Source organism: Periplaneta americana, chromosome 5 (genome assembly GCF_040183065.1).
Source record: "Periplaneta americana isolate PAMFEO1 chromosome 5, P.americana_PAMFEO1_priV1, whole genome shotgun sequence".
Classification (NCBI taxonomy): domain Eukaryota; kingdom Metazoa; phylum Arthropoda; class Insecta; order Blattodea; family Blattidae; genus Periplaneta; species Periplaneta americana.
In genome coordinates this window covers 55,787,191-55,807,065 of record NC_091121.1, presented here as the reverse complement: position 1 = coordinate 55,807,065, position 19,875 = coordinate 55,787,191, and the positions used below count along the sequence as shown (strand labels likewise).

General features: G+C 35.4%; 2 protein-coding genes across 2 annotated transcripts in view; both read left to right on the top strand.

Annotated features, from left to right (window-relative positions):
* Positions 1 to 19,875, top strand: part of LOC138700414 (uncharacterized) — a 70,328-nt gene that overhangs the window by 32,875 nt on the left and 17,578 nt on the right. The window contains exons 4-6 of the mRNA XM_069827032.1: positions 377 to 596; positions 1,719 to 1,996; positions 14,194 to 14,330. Coding sequence (XP_069683133.1) covers positions 377 to 596; positions 1,719 to 1,996; positions 14,194 to 14,330 — 635 coding nt within the window. The remainder of the gene's footprint in view (positions 1 to 376; positions 597 to 1,718; positions 1,997 to 14,193; positions 14,331 to 19,875) is intronic.
* LOC138699630 (UDP-glycosyltransferase UGT5-like) overlaps positions 10,617 to 19,875 on the top strand; it is a 57,472-nt gene continuing 48,213 nt past the window's right edge. Inside the window, exon 1 of the mRNA XM_069825656.1 lies at positions 10,617 to 10,788. The gene's annotated coding sequence lies outside the window, so the exon portion shown is untranslated. The remainder of the gene's footprint in view (positions 10,789 to 19,875) is intronic.

Below are 19,875 nucleotides of genomic sequence, written 5' to 3'. Positions count from 1 at the left end.
TTATTATGTCCAACAGTCCACCGCTGTAGAATAACGGTTAGCATGCCTGACTATGAAACAAGCAGGTCCGGGTTCAAATCCTGGATGGGACAAGTTACCTGGTTGAGGTTTTTCCAGCAGTTTCCCTGAACCCATTAAGAGCAAATGGTGAGTAACTTTCGGCACTGGACCCTGGACTCATTTCTCTGGCATTATCATCTTCATCTCAGTCAAACACTAGATAACCATTGCAGTTGATAAAGGATCATAAAATAACCAACTAAAAAAGTATATGTTCAACATAAAATGGGTATCAGCCATTTAAAATAGCTCTAGAGGTAGATATGTGCCAATTATGTTGTATATACAACCAAATTAATTAGTACATTTTTCATAGGACATCCAAATGTGGTCGCATTCCTCTCACACGGTGGCCTGTTGAGCACCCTGGAGGCAACATATGGGGGAGTCCCTATTGTAGGAATCCCCTTCTTTGGTGACCAAAGGACTAACCTCGCGAACCTTATGGCGAAGGGCATGGCAGTCAAACTGGAGTATAACGAAATTACCAAAGAAAAAGTTCTGGATGTCTTACAGACCGTTCTGGATCAACCAAGGTAAGATCCAATAATTACTGTAGAAATTACAGAATTGCATTTCTTATCTTGTCAAACATACAGTGGGACAATGCGCAATCATAAAACGTAACTTCTCTTAAATCATTTCTGCTTCCCATTCAAATCACCGCTGCAGAGCCTAAAAGTAAAGCTCACCTTACAGAAAAATAAATAAATAATATGGATTATGAAAATTATGAGTTACTGGTATAATACATAAAACAATGAGGAGCAACTTGAATGTGGACGAAGAAAAAAGGTCTTTTGTACGAGGGAATATCAGTGATTATTCGAAAAATAACACCACAAAAATTATTGAACAATAAATGCCAGTTTGTTTTTAATTCAAGAATTGTGCTTAAATACTATCAATGAGACTATAAACAGTGTCTTGTGTTAATCACATAATTATTTTAGAATGCACATTTAATATATAGAAGCATAGGCTACGCAAAACATTTCAATATTTCGGGTATTTAAAAATGAAGTTATTTTCAAATCTTTACACCAGTTCTTAGGAAAAACTCTTTCATGTTAAAAAGAATTTATTAAGTCCTTTTTATTGCTTACTGAAGTAAAAACAGCTGGGGAGATCAACATGCTCTCAAGTCTGTCTTAAGTCTGATTACTCAGCTGTATTACTAGTCAGCAATGTCTGCAATGGAGAAGGAAAGAAACTGGCCATCCTACCTCATTATCGTCTGGCTTAGTTACCTCATGAGTGATGTCTTATTGGTGTCACTTATGAGGTTCCAACCATTCTTTGGACTGTACAAACATACTACTTTCTCTGATGAGAAAGTAAAATTATATACATACTGGTAAATAAAAATTAAATTTGTGCTAGATTACAAATTCCCTTTTTTAATATATATTTAACTTCAAACACTGGTTAGCCAACATGAACATTTACAGAAATGTTGAAACATAATCCAATACAAACTGAAAGCAAATTATTAAAGTTAATTAGAGCTGGCTGACTCAAATGACATCACATGACCACACACATAGGAACGATGTAAACTGGATTGCCTAATGTCGGACACTTGATCCAATTATTGCGAAATACTGAGTCATGTTATATGAAATAGGTAGACTGAAATATGATGTAAAATGTTGCAGCTACATGGAGAAGGCACGGTACACAGCGCGAATCTTCAGGGACAGACCTCTCTCTGCTCTCGACACTGCCATCTTCTGGACCGAGTATGTCCTCAGACACAAAGGGGCTCCCCATCTAAGATCTGCAGCTGTAGATCTGACTTGGTATCAGTATCTGCTGCTAGATGTGATTGCTTTCATAGCCGCAATCATTCTCGTGTTCCTCCTAGCAGTCAGGAAGTTGTTCACACTCATTTTTTGTTCCAAGAAGACAATACAGAAGAAGAAGAAAGTAAACTGATGAATAATTATAGTTAACTTTCGCCATATCAGTGTAAATATGTTTTGTAAATAAATGTGTGTACGTTTCTACTCGTTTTCAATTTATTTTTCCTCAATCTTCTTTTTACATTTTGTAATTTACATACGAATCAGTAGTGCTGAAGTTCTCTGCACAACAGACTGATGCAGGCGAGGACAGCATCTACTAGTAGTTACTCTTTGGTCTTCAATATAGCTGTTATGTGAAGAGAATGAAGAAATTAACCAAGAATACCTCTCTAAATTTCTCATTCGCATTTTTGGTAGATATTAAGTTTAAAAAATTCAATAGAAACGCTGATACTATTGTTACGGTATCATTAGGCCTATACCCTGAAATTTTCTATCCACATCACAGCATTCTTCATAGTTCTTGATAAAGTAGTTTAATAATTGGAAATATTACATCAGATGGCAGCAATTCCGAAGCGGGTGAAGGAACTAAGATCTAAATCGAGGCTGACCAGAAGTAGAGTAATGCAAGTAGGAGATAGTTCAGGAAGCAGTGATGAAGGAAGAGGGGAAAACAAGGTAAAAAAGCAGTATGACTTAAGGAAATGGTGTGGAGGGGAAATAAATCGAGAGAAAAGAAAAGTAAGATCTAAAATAAAGTAGCAATGGAAAAAGTTAGCAATGAAACCTGCAAATAGTTAGAGATGTGAAGTGAGGGGAAATCTGTCATGCAGGAGGGGGGGTCAAGAATTAGAAGTATAGTATTTTGGGTATAATAATGAGTGAGGAGTAAGATTAGTGCAAGAATTGCAATAATAAATTAAAAATAAGTAACGCTCTAAATGACTTGTGTTGTAAAACTGGGAGACGGCATGGTATGTACTAATAATGTGAAGTGACGTCTCATCAAAAAGGTATTGCTTAGTAACAAATATATTGATTCATTCATTCATTCATTCAATTGGAAATAATAATAAAGAAAAAGAAAAACAACAGGAACCTTACCACAGGTTAGATACGTTATCAGATTCACATATTGAATAAAACAAGTAGCACTGATTAACTTTTCAACTTTTCTACTATGTTAATTTTTAGGAAATTACCTGGCTGATTAGTTTCGAGGTGTTGTTCTTCATTGTCCAAAGCCTCGTCAATGAAGAAAGAAACAAGTAAGCTTACACGACACTCAAGTTCACTAGTATTTTGTAACGACGAATTTCCGAACAATTCCCGAGTTGGTTATCTATGTTGATATTGATTGTGGCTGTAAATTCCATTTGGGCTACATTTAGGTATACAAGTTGCTGTATAGAGAGAGAAAGATTTGACGTTTTCTATTGCTATTTGACTGAATAAGGAATTCAGTGGTTTGAAGATAAACTTTATATTTGTATTTAAGTTAAAAAAAAAAGTGGGGTGACAATGTTATCTTTGAAACATTGTGAATTCCATATTCACTAACAGCAATGAGAAAAGTTCAATCCATACTGCTTCTAAGCAATGCACCATTGACTCCTTCCTCTTTTAGATCAACATTATGCAACAGGTAAAGGGCCCAGCATCTATCCTAAATTCTGTAAGCTGGAAAAGTTTTATATTCACCTGGAAAAACTGCTTGTGACATCAACTTTCCAATTTTATGCAGATCTCAGGGCTACCACACATGTAAGACAGTCAGACGTTTGTTTAGTTGTTCGCACAAGACCCTTCAGATTTTTAGAACATACAGAGATGTGCACACTGTTACGACACGATGACATGACTGGTATTGGATTAACTCTGCAAACAGCTCCGAACTTTTTTATCGTTGGTTCTTCGAAGTATATCAAAGAAAGCACACAAACGATCTTTCATAGTCATTCTAGCTTTCATTTCTTCATTTCGTGACATCATTTGCAAAGAGTAAAGGATTGTCAAACATGGATTTTGTGGACATTGTTACAGTATGTGCACTTGCGATTCGCCACAGGAAAAGGAAAAGAAATTGCTGAGTGCATCCATTTGAGGGACTGATGAAAGGAAAACTCCATACCATGTACGAAACATAACGGAATTACCCTCCAAAATTCTTTTCATATTTTCGTATGAGTAAACAAAATTTTTATGAATATAAACTTTTTATTATTTTTGAGATCAAGCTAGATGTTAGCAGCGATTTCCTATTTTCTCCCTTCTTCTTTGTCTCTTCAAATGACCCATATACTGTATCTTGTCGTCTATCGTCTGATATCTTCTTCTGTCCAAACTCTTCTACCATTCACCATTCCTTCCAGTGCATCCTTCAGAAGGCAGTTTCTTCTTAACCACTGATCCAGCCAATTCCTTTTCCTCTTTCTGATCAGTTTCAGCATCATTCTTTCTTCATCCATCCTTTCCAACACAGTTTCATTTTTTATTCTGTCTGTCCACTTCACACATTCCATCTTCCTCAATATCCACATTGCAAATGCTTCTATTCGTTTCTCTTCACTTCGTCGTAATGTCCATGTTTCTGCCCCATAAAATACTACATTCCATACAACGCACTTCACTAGTCTCTTCCTTAGTTCTTTCTCCAGAGATTCCCAGAAGATGCTCCTTCTTCTATTAAAAGCTTCCTTTGCCATTGTTATTCTCAGTTTTACTTCTTGACAGCAGCTCATGCTTATAGTACACCCTACGTATTTGAAGCTGTCCACTTGCTCTGCTGCCTCATTTAAAATTTGCAAATTTACCTTCTTTACTTTTCTTCCTATGACCATGGTCTTCGTCTTATTGACATTTATCTTCATTCCATACTGCTCACAGCTGTCATTTAGCTCCTGTAGCATATCCCTTAGTATCATCTCCTCTTCTGCTAACAACGCCATATCATCAGGAAATCTTCCTCATCCTACCATCACTCCTCCCATGTTCAGAAAACAGTTCTTCACTAAATCCTCCAAGTAGATGTTGAACAGGGTAGGTAATAAATGGCAGCCTTGTCGTACTACTCTCCCCATTTCACTTCCTTCAGACATTTCTTCTCCTATCCTGACTTTGATTCGTTGTTTCTTATAAGGGTTACTGAACAGCCTCCTTTCTTTCAAATCCATGCCAATTTTCTTTAGGATCCCCCGCATCAGTTTATTCCAATTCACTCTATCAAACGCCTTTTCTAGGTCTACAAATACCATATACACTTTATATATACTTTATTCTTTTCTAGGTATCTTTCGCCGATTGTTCGTAGAAGTCCAATTACATTTGTCGTACCTTTTCCCTTCCTGAAGCCAAACTGCTCTTCTTCCAACTGTTCTTTCATTTTAGAATATAAACGTCGATTCAGTATTCGCAGAAGAATTTTCGCCGAGTGTGACATCAGGATGATAGTCCTGAACTCGTTACATTTCTTGGCATTATTTTTCTTCGGTATTGGAAGCAACACTGTCTCGTAGTGTGTTAATTGTGCACTCTGTAAAAGACTGATGTTTTTCTTTATACGTATATAGCACCACCATTTGACACCGCTATGCTGATTCAAGACGTGCGTAGTCTGGGTACAAGTAGCTAACACACGAAGTTTTAAGATTCGCGGGGAGATGGCAGAAGAGCTTGTATTTTACCTTCTGATGCATTTTCTGCTGACGCGAAGTAATGACGTAATTCAGATGGAGAGAATGTATAGACCTATTGCATTCCAGATAAGAAAAATACTGAGATAAAATTTGATGCGAAATGCATTACGCTGCTGTGATGTAACCTAACGTGATTTGTCATCTTATTCAAATGGCGAACTCTCCAAGTGCATTCAGTACAGTCTGGCAATATAGAAATTACGAAATTAGTTTTTTAGTTACTATGAAAACAGGCATTGTATTCTATAAACTTATAAAGCAATGCATTTTTATAAAATCTTGTTAATGATTAGTCCGATTTTTTCACACAAGAACGATGTGGAGGTAAATAAATATTTTGATAATTTTATGAAAATAGACTCCGATCTCTACAGTGGCAAGTGTTTCTGCTTATTATGTTCAGTAAAATAATGTTTATATACTAAGGTACTTACAGGAAAGCTATCTTTCTAGGGTTACAAAAGAATGAGATTAGTCTCGGCATTACTTGCGAAATGGTGTATCATAGGTTATGTTAGGTTGTGACGCAGGTTCTATTTGCATGAAATGCAACAATATGGCCTAAAGTAAGCCCGCCTACTTTAGAAAGTTCATATTAAATTTGTGAGAATAGATTTTGTCACAACTCATACCTGCATTCTGAACGTATCATAAATCTCAGTTCATGATTTTATCATATTTCACTTCTAAGTGATCAGTAACGATCAACGTCGGTTGCGTAGCCAGCGGGTGGGCCAGGTGTGCCCAAGCCCACCCAAAACATATGCGAATTTTTGCGTTTTTTTATGGAAAATACTCAACATTATAACCAGGGAACGGATTTATATGGACTAAAAATATATGAAATATGTAAATATATATGTAGTTATTTTTACCAAAATATGGAATTAAATATGGATTTTTACCAAAATATGGAATTAAATATGGACTTAAAATTATAAAAAAATGACTATGTACGTTAAATATTGGTACATTTTAATCAAACTAAACAAAAAATATAATGGACGTACCTTATCTTCCAATGTAGTTTCAACAAAACACAATTTTTATTGTCTGTTACCATAACAATAGGTTACAAACATTTCTTTCAAGTGCTGAAAAGTGAATCTTCTTCTATTGTCTCTGAGGATAGATTTATACTGACTAAAAGAGCGTTCGACGTCACAAGAAGTAACTGGTACATAATTCAATTTCACAATGTCTGCTGGGGATAAGTCCAAGTTAATCTTCACTGTTGATTCACCACTCATCACAGCAACAACCTTTTGTAGTTCTTCATATCCAGGGTTTTTTGAAAGTACAGTGTCCACCTTAGCTCTTACTGCATCTGCAACTTTACCTCTACCACGATTCAGTTGTTCCACAGTACTATTTATAATTTCAAAACTTTCAGATAGTGAAAGGTGCCTATTTTGGAGACTTTTGAGCGTTTTTATGATGCATGAAAATGTATGCTGAATGTGAGCTAAGTCATTCTTCACACTTATGTCACAGGTAACTGTTTTCGCAGTATCAATTGAGACTGCATCTTCAGAGTCCAATGCAAGGAGAACATTGTTAATAGAGTCTATATGTTCGGCATAATATTCAACTGCTTCTAGCCATGTACCCCATCTAGTTAAAATTGGCTTTGGTGGCAATGGAATTTCAGGGTACATTTCTTTCAACACGTTAACTCTACTGGGAGCTTTGAGAAATACTTTTTTCACTGATGAAATCAACAAATCTACTTTAGGGAAATTGTCTCTGACCACTTCTGCCACACGATGAAATGCATGCGCCACACAAGTAAAATGAGTCAATTTAGGATATACAACAGATAATGCTTGTCCAGCTTTGACCATATAAGGGGCAGCATCGCTAATAAAGAATAACACATTATCGTACATAATACCCTTTGGCCACAGGATACCCATAGCTTCGTTGAACAGTTTAACTATAGTTTTGTTATTGCACTTTTCTAGAACATCACAATGTAAAAGAATTCGTTCAGAATATTGTTCACTTAACAAACCGATAACTACATTACCAACAAGTCTACCTTCTTTGTCGGGAGTCTCATCAATGGAAACCCAAATTGAACTATCTTTAATTTCATCTCTTATCTTCTGTATTGTCTCATCGTAGATGGATGGAGCATACGTCTTCCTAAGTGTTGACTCATCCGGGATTGTATGTTGAGTATATTTTTCAAGGAATTCCCTGAAGACCTTATTCTTTAGTTTGTAGAGAGGAATATCAGCAGAGATGAGAGAACGGCACAGGTCGATGTTAAACTCAGATCTTACATTCGATGTTGTTGGTTGTGTTAAAAACAATTGTCTCTGCTTGGAATTTAGTTGTTTGTTGGCCTGATGTTTACTAGTTGTAATGTGTTGTTGCACCAGGAACTTTTGTGTAGATGATACTGCACACTGACACAAATTACAAAATAATATTTTATTGTCAGTTGATAAACCATCTTCTTTAAATTCTGAAATGTAACTTGTTAGTTTTGATTTTAAATTGACTGAATGACGTACTTTTGGCATATTTACCGTCTTTATAGTATGATTTACAAAACTGAACCTATGTGTACTCTGACTGGCATTTAACTGTTGAGCTGCACAACTGAAGTCTGTTAAAAATTTTAAATTAAATTAATACAGTTTTGTAACTTACTTTCCCATTGTTGATAGGACTGCTAATTTTCAAATAACTCTGATGTTAAAGGGATTACTGAACATGTGTTTAAATCTCTAATGTTGAAATGTATTTTTAAAAGTTAATGGAATTTTGTTTTGTTTTATTGTTAAACCTAATATAATATGGACTGTTTTATATGAAATATGGAAAATATATGGAAATTAACGAAAATATGTACTAAACTCTAAAATATGGAAAAATATGGAAAATAAAAGTAGGATTTTTCAACCCTACACATTGTGAAACATAAAGATAATGCAAAATATAAATTATATTAGCTTTATAAGTAAATATGTATTTACATATAAATCCTTTCCCTGATTATAACTAAACCATGGATCCAGAGCAATAGTTACAGTCGATAGAATTAAGGTAAGAAGACAAAAGTGCGTTCATTTCTTCAAGAGCCAATTTAATTGTGTTGGATTGGGCCTAAGAAATTGTCTGGCAGCAATAAAAAGAAGGAAGCAGTAGAGGCTATTGAATTGTTACATCAGCTAAAAAAATTGACACCTTATTTTATTTGGTATGTTTAGACGATATTCTTGTTCTTGCAAATTCATTATCGGAAGCATCTCAGTCACCAAAAATTAATATTAGTAAATGCTCGTCCTTCATTAAGGCAATGATATAAAACTTTTCAAAGCTCTGAAACGAAGCAAAATTCGACAATCATGTCTAGCACAAGGCTTGTAATCTAATTCTATCCATTGAGAGAGAGAAAAGTTCGGATTTGTTGAAGGACCCATCATCAGCGATCGACAGATTCGTTGCTAGGAAATCTCGACAGCTCCAGTTCACCGTATGAAGCGTTTGTATAGGTATGCCTTGCATGATTGTTTATCATAATTTTGCATGTTATTAAATAAGACTTCCGAGAATGACTTTCATGAGAGTTGACGGCAGCGACATTGTCAGGGGATGGGTCAGGTACTTTCTAAACCCTGCATATCTGGCCCACCCAAAATAATTAGTCTGGCTAAGCCACTGATCAACGTCTCGATAGGGAATTGCGAACTAATTTCTACCCAATAAAATTACACATGATTTGGTATGATGGTGTGAGCGATAGTAAAACTCCACCCTTTTGTTTACATCAAAATTTTCTTATCTGGAATTTAGTAATACCAATCATTTCATACATGCAATCATCAGTATTTTAATAATATTAAATTAATACTATATTATACAGTAGTCACCACCTCATTCTAGTACCGAGGTCATGGCAAGCATGGGGCTCTACCTCCATGCCCCCCAAGTGCTTTCATGGCATGTTACGGGGATACCTTTACCTTTTTTTTCCTTTTATTATACAGTAGTAGGTTCGAATTCCACTATAAGGGCAAACTATTGATTTAGAGACAATGGAAATTTAGTCCGCCGGCTTCATTTGCATTCTGAGTCAGCTACCACGGCACGGCTGAGACATAGATGTAGTTTCATGTCTACTCTCTTCCCATCGTATTCTTAGATATTATTACTGTTCTCCAACCAGAAGATCAACCGCGAAAGGAATGTGCTTACTATTGCGTCATCTATTGGAGCGAAGTAGATAGATAATATTATCATAACGTCAGTTTAAAAATCATGCGCTCTCCTGCATTTGTTATTTCCTGTATGGAGAGATTAAAAGACCAGGGGCCGTATTCGTAGACATTTTTAGCGCGGGCTTTCGGTGGATTATCAGCGTTTCTCGTATTCATAAACCAGTGTTAGCGATAGGATATGATTTGAATTCTGTACTAGTAACCAGTGAATAGCCGGGGCTACCTTAGTACGCTCGTAGCGCGTGCTGCGAAATGACTATGAATACCATCCTAAGAGATTAACAGTGATCTAATTTTTGTAACTAGGGTAGTATAAACATGTGTGTATCAATGTTATTGTTTGTGCTGTGAGAGCGAGCCAATAGAGATACGAGTACCCACGTGTGTGACCTTATGACATCTTCATTCATTCACAGCATTACCCCGCTGCGTTTCATCTCGCAGAGACTTTCTCGTGGTTGGAGCACAGTATACATCCTTTATATACATTCTGGCAATATCTACTCCGCGTGTTCTGTTAGAATAACTATAGCAATACGCGCTCCCATTGTTGGGTTCAACGATATCGTAGCTGTCCTTTCCATCTTACCGCCCTTAATTAACATTTGGCTTCAAAGCAGTCTTTCTTGCCTTTCATTTTAGATGTTAATGTGGAATTCGAATAAACTATACAAGATAGATTATCTACACTCTATAATATAAATACATGCCGAACTCATATTAGTTTTAGGCTGGTCCATGTTTTCTTTATAGGCTACTGGGATTGCTGCTATCATGTTACGTAATGTTCAGATTTCTTTCATAGATAAGCTCCGCTGAGTACAACAGAGTGCAGTTGATAACAACTCGGTATACAATGACGGAGAGATGAGGCGTTAAAGCAACAGTAGTGACCTTGTCTATGGTAGTGACTTGGTGTTACGTGATTCATAAATTGAGTCTGCGAGTGGAAGGCGAAAGAGAAGCAGGCTGCATCACGAAGAAGCTAGGGTGAGTAGAAAACTTACATAGCACAAGTTGCAACATAAAGATATTTCTTGTGCAATAACTGACTTCGACTGAAGAATTTCAAAGTCATATTTCTTCTTTTTTTATGGTCCTGCTATGTATATTTTGTGTTCCATATATTTATAAAACAATGATTTACACTAGTAAGTCATTAACGAAGTATATAATATCATTATTTTTTTCCAGTTGTCGAAATAATCATGTTTCAGTAAATTCTGTATAATGCTGACTTTCTTACTTACATACTTAGGTCTACTTATAAATGGCTTTTAAGGAACCTGCAGGTTCATTGCCGCCCTCACATAAGCCCGCCATCAGTCCCTATCCTGTGCAAGACCAATCCAGTCTCTATCATCATATCCATCTCAATATTATCCTCCCATCTGGGTCTCGGTCTCCCTAAAGGTCTTTTCTCCTCCGGTCTCCCAACTAACACTCTATATGCATTTCTGGATTCGCCCATACGTGCTACATGCCGTACCCATCTCAAACGTCTGGATTTAATGTTCCCAATTATGTCAGGCGAAGTATACAATGCGTGAAGTTCTGCGTTGTGTGACTTTCTCCATTCTCCTGTAACTTCATCCCTCTTAGCACCGAATATTTTCCTAAGAACCTTATTCTCAAACATCCTTAATCTCTGTTCCTCTCTCAAAGTGAGAGTCCAAGTCTCACAACCATACAGAACAACCGGTAATATAACTGTTTTATAAGCTCTAACTTTCATATTTTTTGACAGCAGACTAGATGACAAAAGCTTCTGAACCGAATAAAAAACACGCATTTTCCATATTTATTCTGCGTTTAATTTCGAGTGTCATTTATATTTGTTACTGTTGCTCTAAGATATCTGAATTTTTCCACCTCTTCGAGGGGTAATTCTCCAATTTTTATGTTTCCATTTCTGGTCACGAGACATAACCATATACTTAGTTTTTTCGAGATTTACTTCCAAACCTATCGCTTTACTTGCTTCAAGTAAAATTTCCGTGTTTTCCCTAATCGTTTGTGGATTTTCTCCTAACATATTCACGTCATCTGCATTCACGTCATCTGATGTAACCCATTCAATTCCATACCCTGTCTGTTATTCTGAACTTTCATAATGCTGACTTTCATTATTTCAAACTGGATTTTTCCCGAATCAGTCCAAATTAATAAGATTTTAATGTACTGGGGTGTATGAAATTTAATCCCAAACGAGCTATGTTTAGAGATGGTAGATTTTAGCAACTTAAAATTAAAAACGTAGCACTTTAGAAATCAGATTTAGCATTTTATAGCACTTTTAATGCCAGAATTTCGCATTTTGTAACGTTTTTCGGTGGAACTTTTTTTTTTTGTGGAAGAAATTCAATGTTATCGTTGTGTTATTAGGTGAATTTTCTAGATTTTTCAGTTAAAATTCTTAAAAATAATAAGCAAGTAAAGAAGCATACAAAAGTAGGCCTACAGTGAAATGATGAACATTAGGAAAGATGCTAAAAGTATAATGTGATTCTATTCCGATCCATCTTGTTACTCAATCACTATCACTCGCCACCACATAGGCCTACAATTTGTTTGTAAGTGAACACTGTACAGGTACCTAAAGAGATCGCATAAGCTGCCAATATTCTACCACGAGCACCAGACAGATTAGTTGAAAACTCGAGATAATGATAAGACTTACAGATAACAACAAAGTGGGTATCATGTACCAGTAGATTACATTCCTGTGCTATTCATACCATAAAAGTTAACATGGAGGGGTTCCCAAACAATTAAAAAAGAAAAAATTAAGAACCTGTATGTGCCGTGGCCTTTAGATATACTCCATTTTGTTCACACAAAAACACAAACTTACACGTCTAATAAAATGTAGGCTAATTTCGTTCTTATTTCGAAAAAAAATACATAGGCTAATTTCGTATTTTGTATTCAATTTTAGCATTTTATCGCGAATTGAAAACTACTAATATAGCCTAATTAACATGCTTTTAAACATAAAATTACTTATTTTAACAGCATTTGAGCATATTTTGCATTTAACGTGATTGCAAAATCCATCATCTTTAGCTATGTTATTTTGGCACATTCCTCCAAAAGTGTCACAGCCTGTCTTGCCGATAGGAGAGCGACATTAATACAGAACGACCTGCGCACGAGACATTTTTAAAGTAAGGTAATAAAATTAAAATATGCCATTTGTACTGGCTGTGCGTCGGTGGTCTAGCGGTTACCATGTTGGTCCCTGGATTTTAGATTCGCGGGTTCAAACCCGGATTAGAATAGTAAAATCTTTAGCATAGCTTTCTCGGGGAGGAAAATAAACCTGAGAGACCCGTGTTATAGATTTACGGCACATAGAAGAACGCTGTCTTTGATAGAAAATTCCAAAAAAGAATAAAGGCTTATTGTTCTCTTGTAGCCACGTTAAATTTCGACGCTGAATAACCTGTGTTAAAATAACCACGACCACCAGTTTTTTTCCAGACGGCCCACGCAATATGGCGCGGGATTCTTCAGTTTTTGTACCGTGTCAAAAAAAAATAGATATATCTAACGTTTCGGAGCTTCTTATCGACTCTCTCATCAGGGACGGCAGGGAGAGGGAACCCTTTCTGTCGGATTCATTGCCAGGAGTTATACCCTGGACTGATGACCATGCTGAACATCGTGAGTTTCAAATCGTACTGAATACACTGTAATAAAAACAGCGACGTATAGGTTGTTGCTATAGAAACAGAAGTTTTAATATCATGCACTTACCGCCTATAAGACGCATGAATAGAATGAGTCCGCTGTAATTTTCAATAGATGATGGTGCGGCAAGCCTCGAGTCTAACTCCCCACTGTAGTCCTAAGGAAAAGAAGATCCAAGTAAATAAACAGAAAAACACTTCACAAGGTGTATGTATAATAAGGCTCGCCTCTCTCTGTATTTCTGGTGCCCTAGGATTCCTACTAGTATTAGTATTAGTATTAGTATTTATTTATTTAACCTGGTAGAGATAAGGCCGTCAGGCCTTCTCTGCCCCTCCATCAGGAGATTCCAACTACAATATGAACAATAAAATTACAATTAGTATTAAATTTACAATTACAATTACAAATAACATTACAATTAGTATTAAATTTACAATTACAATAAAATCAAAGTACGAAAAGATTACCTGAATAATTAAAGCTAGATAATTTATCATAGAGAAACAAAGAATATTTTATATTTACTGAATTACAAATTAAATCTAGAATAACAAAATTGTATAGTGATGAAATTACTGAATATTGAAACATTTTGTGATAGATTAAAGAAACTATTTACAAGAAATCAATTACTGACCAAGTGCCTAGTAAGTTTTCGTTTGAATTCAATTTTATTTCGACAGTCCCTGATGCTAGCAGGTAGCGAATTCCAGAGTCTTGGCAGGGCTATTGTGAAAGAAGATGAGTATGAGGAGGTGCGATGGGATGGGATTGTCGCCACTAGATCTCCACATTATAGCAGACGCTGGACTAGCTCCATGCTGGATAACAAAGTGGTGAGAAATAATTGGAGAGAAGGCCACCAAAATATAGAATTTTCTGACATAAGAACCGCCATGAAAAATGCTGTACTTCATATGCCATGTCATTATATAGCACCCTAGGTTTTTTCGGAATTATGAATAATATTTCGAGATTATGTAAGATTTTTAAGGCTTTGGATTATTTTTATAAGTATGTGTAATAATAATAATAATAATAATAATAATAATAATAATAATAATAGTAATAATAATAATAAGAAGAAGAAGAAGAAGAAAAAGAAGAAGAAGAAGAAGAATGTATTGATAGAACAAAGGTACATATTGTTTTTTCTTTACATAAAAACCACTCTAGCACTCCCAAATAGAGTACAATCTCATGCTCAGGAGACACTTCTAAGTACATATTTCAGCAATCCTTAAAATTAAGATCGGAGAACGACTACATTGAACAAATAACCCATAAATTGATAATTTCCGAGACCATCGGATGTTTTTCACAGAAGGAACTTAAATGGACAATCAGGAACTGAGGTGTATGGTTTCATACCAAAACAAACATCTCAGTTAGCCTAGGCAGATAGTCTACATTCTTTCAGGCAGATGTATTTCCAATTTTGAGCTGTCAAAATTTCTATGAGAGGAGGAATTACTCGATTCTCACATAGCAAGGTATGTTTCCCAATTCCCATCAGGTCAACTCTAAACTTGTACGGAAATGCATTAAAACCCTCGAAGCTCTATCCCTACGGAATCACGTGAAATTACGTTGGGTACCAGGACATTGTGGCGTTGATGGTAACGAATATGCAGATACATTGGCAAAGAAGAATGCTGGAAACCTCTTCACTGGACTAGATCCAGCTTGTGAGATTAGCAAGACGTCAGCTAGAATCTCACTAATAGGCCTATATATATGGACCGGGGGAGGGGGGGAACTTTGCCATAAGGCGAAAGTTTCTCTTAATACAAACGTAATAAGAGTTTGTATAAAAAGGTAAAGGTATCCCCGTAACATGCCATGAAGGCACTTGGGGGGCATGGAGGTAGAGCCCCATGCTTTCCATGACCTCGGCACTAGAATGAGGTGGTGTGGTCGGCACCACGCTCTGACCGCCTTTTACCCCCGGGAAAGACCCGATACTCAATTTTATAGGAGGCTGAGTGAACCTCGGGGCCGTTCTGAAAGTTTGGCAACGAGAAAAAATCCTGTCACCACCTGGGATCGAACTGAACTACCCGGCCGCCAATAAGAGTTTGTATACAGAACAAATATGCTACGTGTAATTACTGTACAAATTTTCATGAAAACCTGTTAAATAGAGAAAATTTATTAATCTTGTCTAAATGCATCCCCTATATTAGGGTAGTTCCTCTGACAGAAATGTGATAAGAGTTTGTATACAAGATATGCCTAAACACGTTACCTGTAATTACTGCACAAAATTTCATGAAAATCTCTTAGGTATAAGAAAAGTTACTAATTTTGTCTAAATTCACCGCCTATAATGGAGTGATTTCTTTCATACAAAAGTAATAAGAGTTTGTATACAAAACAAGTATGTTACCTGTAAGTACTGTACAAAGTTTGATGAAAATCTGTCACATAGGAGTAAAGTTGTTAATTTTGTCTAAATGCACCCCCCCCCCATAATGGAATAGCTTATTTTACATAAACGTAAAGTGAGTTTGTATACAAAACAAATATGTTACCTGCAACTACTGTACAAAGTTCGATCTAAATCTGTAAGAGAGGAGAAAAGTTACTAATTTTGTCTAAATTCACTCCCTATAATGGGATAGTTTCTTTTACATAAATATAATGAGAGTTTGTAGTCTATACAAAACAAATGTTACCCATAATTACTGTATAAAGTTTGATGAAAATCTGTTAGATAAGAGAAAAGTTGTTAATTTTTTCTAAATACACCCTCTATAATGGCGCAGTTTATCTGTAACAAATATGTTATCTGTAACTACTGTCCAAGGTTTCATGAAAATCTGTCAGATAGAAGAAAACATTAATTTTGAACTGCCAGATTTACGTTTTGTACCACTGTGTAATGGTGGAATAGACATTGAGAGCAGTGATTGGATGAGACTGGAGGAGATTTTGAACCTAATGGTTATGTGAGGAAAAATGAGAATAATTTTTTTACTGAAGCAAGTTTGCAAGGAGAGGCCTTGATTACTTGTTAATAATGAGTTTCTTTTGGGATAAACATCGAGTATAGCTAATTTCCATAATCTGTCATAAGTCACTGAATAGTTTCTGTTTCATAAAATGGAATGTCATGGTGGTAATTATCTTCAGAATTGTTTATTATAAACCTTGACATCTGACCACTCTGAAAGCAGTCTTTCATTATACAGGACGCAATGTTATCGCTGCCATAGTTCTGATAATGTAGACCGTCACCAGTCACCACTCACTGTCAGATAGCACAATAATTCTGGGCGGCATGAACATTTCCACCCCAAGGGCAGTAATGAGCGGGCAAACGAGGGGAGGTGCTACCAAGTTTATGGTATATCGTTATTATGAATTTATAGGCATATTGTTATTAAGAATAATAATAATAACTGAATTTTTTGGGTAGGCTAAGCCTCAGAAGCCTCTTAAGTGTTTTGTCACAGTGTTACTCTAGGTTTATATTCCAGAATTTGAACTTATTTCTTCAAATAATACTAGTTTTTTTGGTACTTGCCTAGTTAATTGCGAAATCTTCCAGATCCCATGCGACTTTTACGATGTAATTCTGTCTTTCTTTGCACAATCTTTAATTATACATCTTGATTACACAACTTTTAACACTGTATCACTTCGGAATAGGCCTATGTATTATATGACTTTCTTGTGTTAAATTCTATCGTACCGTAACTGGTTTACATGTTTCGACCTATTATTGGTCTTCTTCAGAACTCTTTAATTGTGTGTGTAAGGTTCTTCTCTGTGGTAGTTATTTTATTAGCAATAATATATTTTGTTCCCTTATTATCTAAGATTTTCACACAAAGAGTACGGTAATATTCGAAAATTTATGTTTTTGTTAAGACTTTACCTTCGGTTTCCTTTGTAACTTTTCTTTCAATGTTTGATTTATTGTTCTGTAGATTCAAATGAAATATTTCTTTTTGATTTACTATATCGCACCCTTAAAGTAGTAGGTCTACTGTTGTAACCAGTGGCGGCTCATACATATTTAATGCCTAGTGCCAAAGTCAGTGGTAGATCCAGGATACCCTAAGGGGGAGAGTAACTCTTTTTCCTACTATTTCCTCCCTGAATCCGCCTATGGTCTAAACCAAAGACAAGAAATAAGCAATAATAATAATAATAATAATAATAATAATAATAATAATGATAATAATAATAATAATAATAATAATAATAATAATTAGAGACGAGAATTCCATGCAAATGCATGTTTTATAGGAACATAGGACATAGATCAAACTTAGTACTTATCCACTTCATTACTTTCCGGTTCCAAATATGTGTACTTTTCCCGTGCATATTTGCATGTTTTCGACTTTTTAGGGATAAAAACATGCATATTTAGGTAATTTTTAGCTTAATAATGCATATAATATACATTACATTCAGTTTAAATGCATATTTTAATGGTTCTGTGTGGACACCTCAGTTTCTCGATTTTATGTCCCATATTTTAGCTTCAGGAATCAGGATTGAAGAAGAAAAAGAAAAAAACTAAATAACAGAAAAATTAAATAAAATGTTAAGATTTTCACAATAAGGTGTTAGAGGACCTTTCCCTGGACGGAAGTTCACTTTTACAACAATTTACCGACGACCCTCTATACACTGCGTGTCATAAATGAATTTATTACGTTGGATATTTTGGGAATAGTAAGTAGAGAGGAAATATAGAGGGTTCAAGGAAATTGACCACAAATAATTTAGGTCAAAAGCATCCTCTTTCGGGGAGGTTGTAAATTCTCTTCCTTTTCTAGTACTAGTAGCAATTTAGATTCTTCTAAAATTGGAATCATCGTTAAACTGTGTTTGCAGTGTGTGTGAATATCGTAAGTTGTTAATGTGCTTGTTTATTCTGTTTGCGCGTGTTAATGTGGTTCTAATATGTTTCCAATTTAAAGATTCCAAAAGTGTACTCTTTGCACAGTGGATTACTGTAAAGGAAAATATTTTATTAGATCAGATGAGGACGTCGTATTTTGCGACTGTTGGAGTAAAGAATTAAGCAATGCTGTTCTGTTTCCGAATATTTTATATGGCAATTGTTCTTTGTAAAAAATTACAAAACTTGTTTAAAATAATTATTAAATTACGATGTCCGTTTTTAAATCGTATCTAGGTAACCGTAAGGTCTATTATAATTTCAGATGAAATGTACTAAAAAAATTTCAAGTCGACCAGCATGTCGCATCTGTTTCACATATTGCAAGAATGCAACAAAAGAAAGAATCTTCAAAGAATTTCATAGATCTCTCAGTTATGCCCGTGGGATGTAGCGGCGAAAAAGAAATTGGACAGAGTCATAAATGCTAACCCGGACTGCGGATTCTTTTGTTCAGTGAAGAAGGTTATTTGTGGCGAAAACTTGAATGAAGAATTTGACCTGACACTGTCACAAATATGTTCATTCAAGTTTAAACCCGTAACTTCTTGCAATATAGAGAGGTCATTCTCTGCATATTGACTGACAAGTGCAGGGACCTCACAGGAACCAATTTAAAAATGTTGTTAGGTTTTTAACTGTGCAAAAAAGTGAAGTGAAATAAGACATTTGAAACAAAAATAAAAGTGTGTATTTTAATGTATTTTTCGCTTGATCATGGATATTTCATTGTTTGATAGTGCATGAATGCATGCATATTTTGGGATTTTATAGTGCATGAAATTCTCGTCTCTAATAATAATAATAATAATAATAATAATAATAATAATAATAATAATAATAATAATAATAATAATCACTCACCAAAATTTATACAACTGGAGCACTTGAGCACTTTTGTTGACCAGGTTAATATGCGCGATAGATAAAACCTATTCGCCGATTCTTCTGGCTTGAAAATAACTCCATCACTTTTTGTTGAAGTTGTCTATTTTGCAAACAAAACTCCTCAGATTCATCGTGCCCTCTTAGTGCTAAATCTAGTGCCCCACAAAATCGTATGCAATTTATTATTAAATTTAACACATCTGTTTTTATCAACTTGCTCATTGTGTTTTGCAATCGCGAGTCTGTAGTGTGAATTTAACTGATTTTCAGTGTTCGCTTTACCAGCATAGACAAACTAAAGACATTATTCATATTAACCTTTGACTTATGATGTGTTTTTATTTTACCCCATAAATGTACTAAATCTGTCACACCCACTTTTGACCAGCTAAGTTCACCTCCAAACAGAACACACGGGAAACAGAAGAACGCATTTTCACATCACATCCACACAACCAGCTGTTTTTTTAATAAATATCTGGGTTGAATTTGCGAGATCTGTTAACTTTAGCACTTTGCTGCTTTTGATGAATATTTAAGTGCGGTGTAGGTCTGCCTAATTCTTTAACACG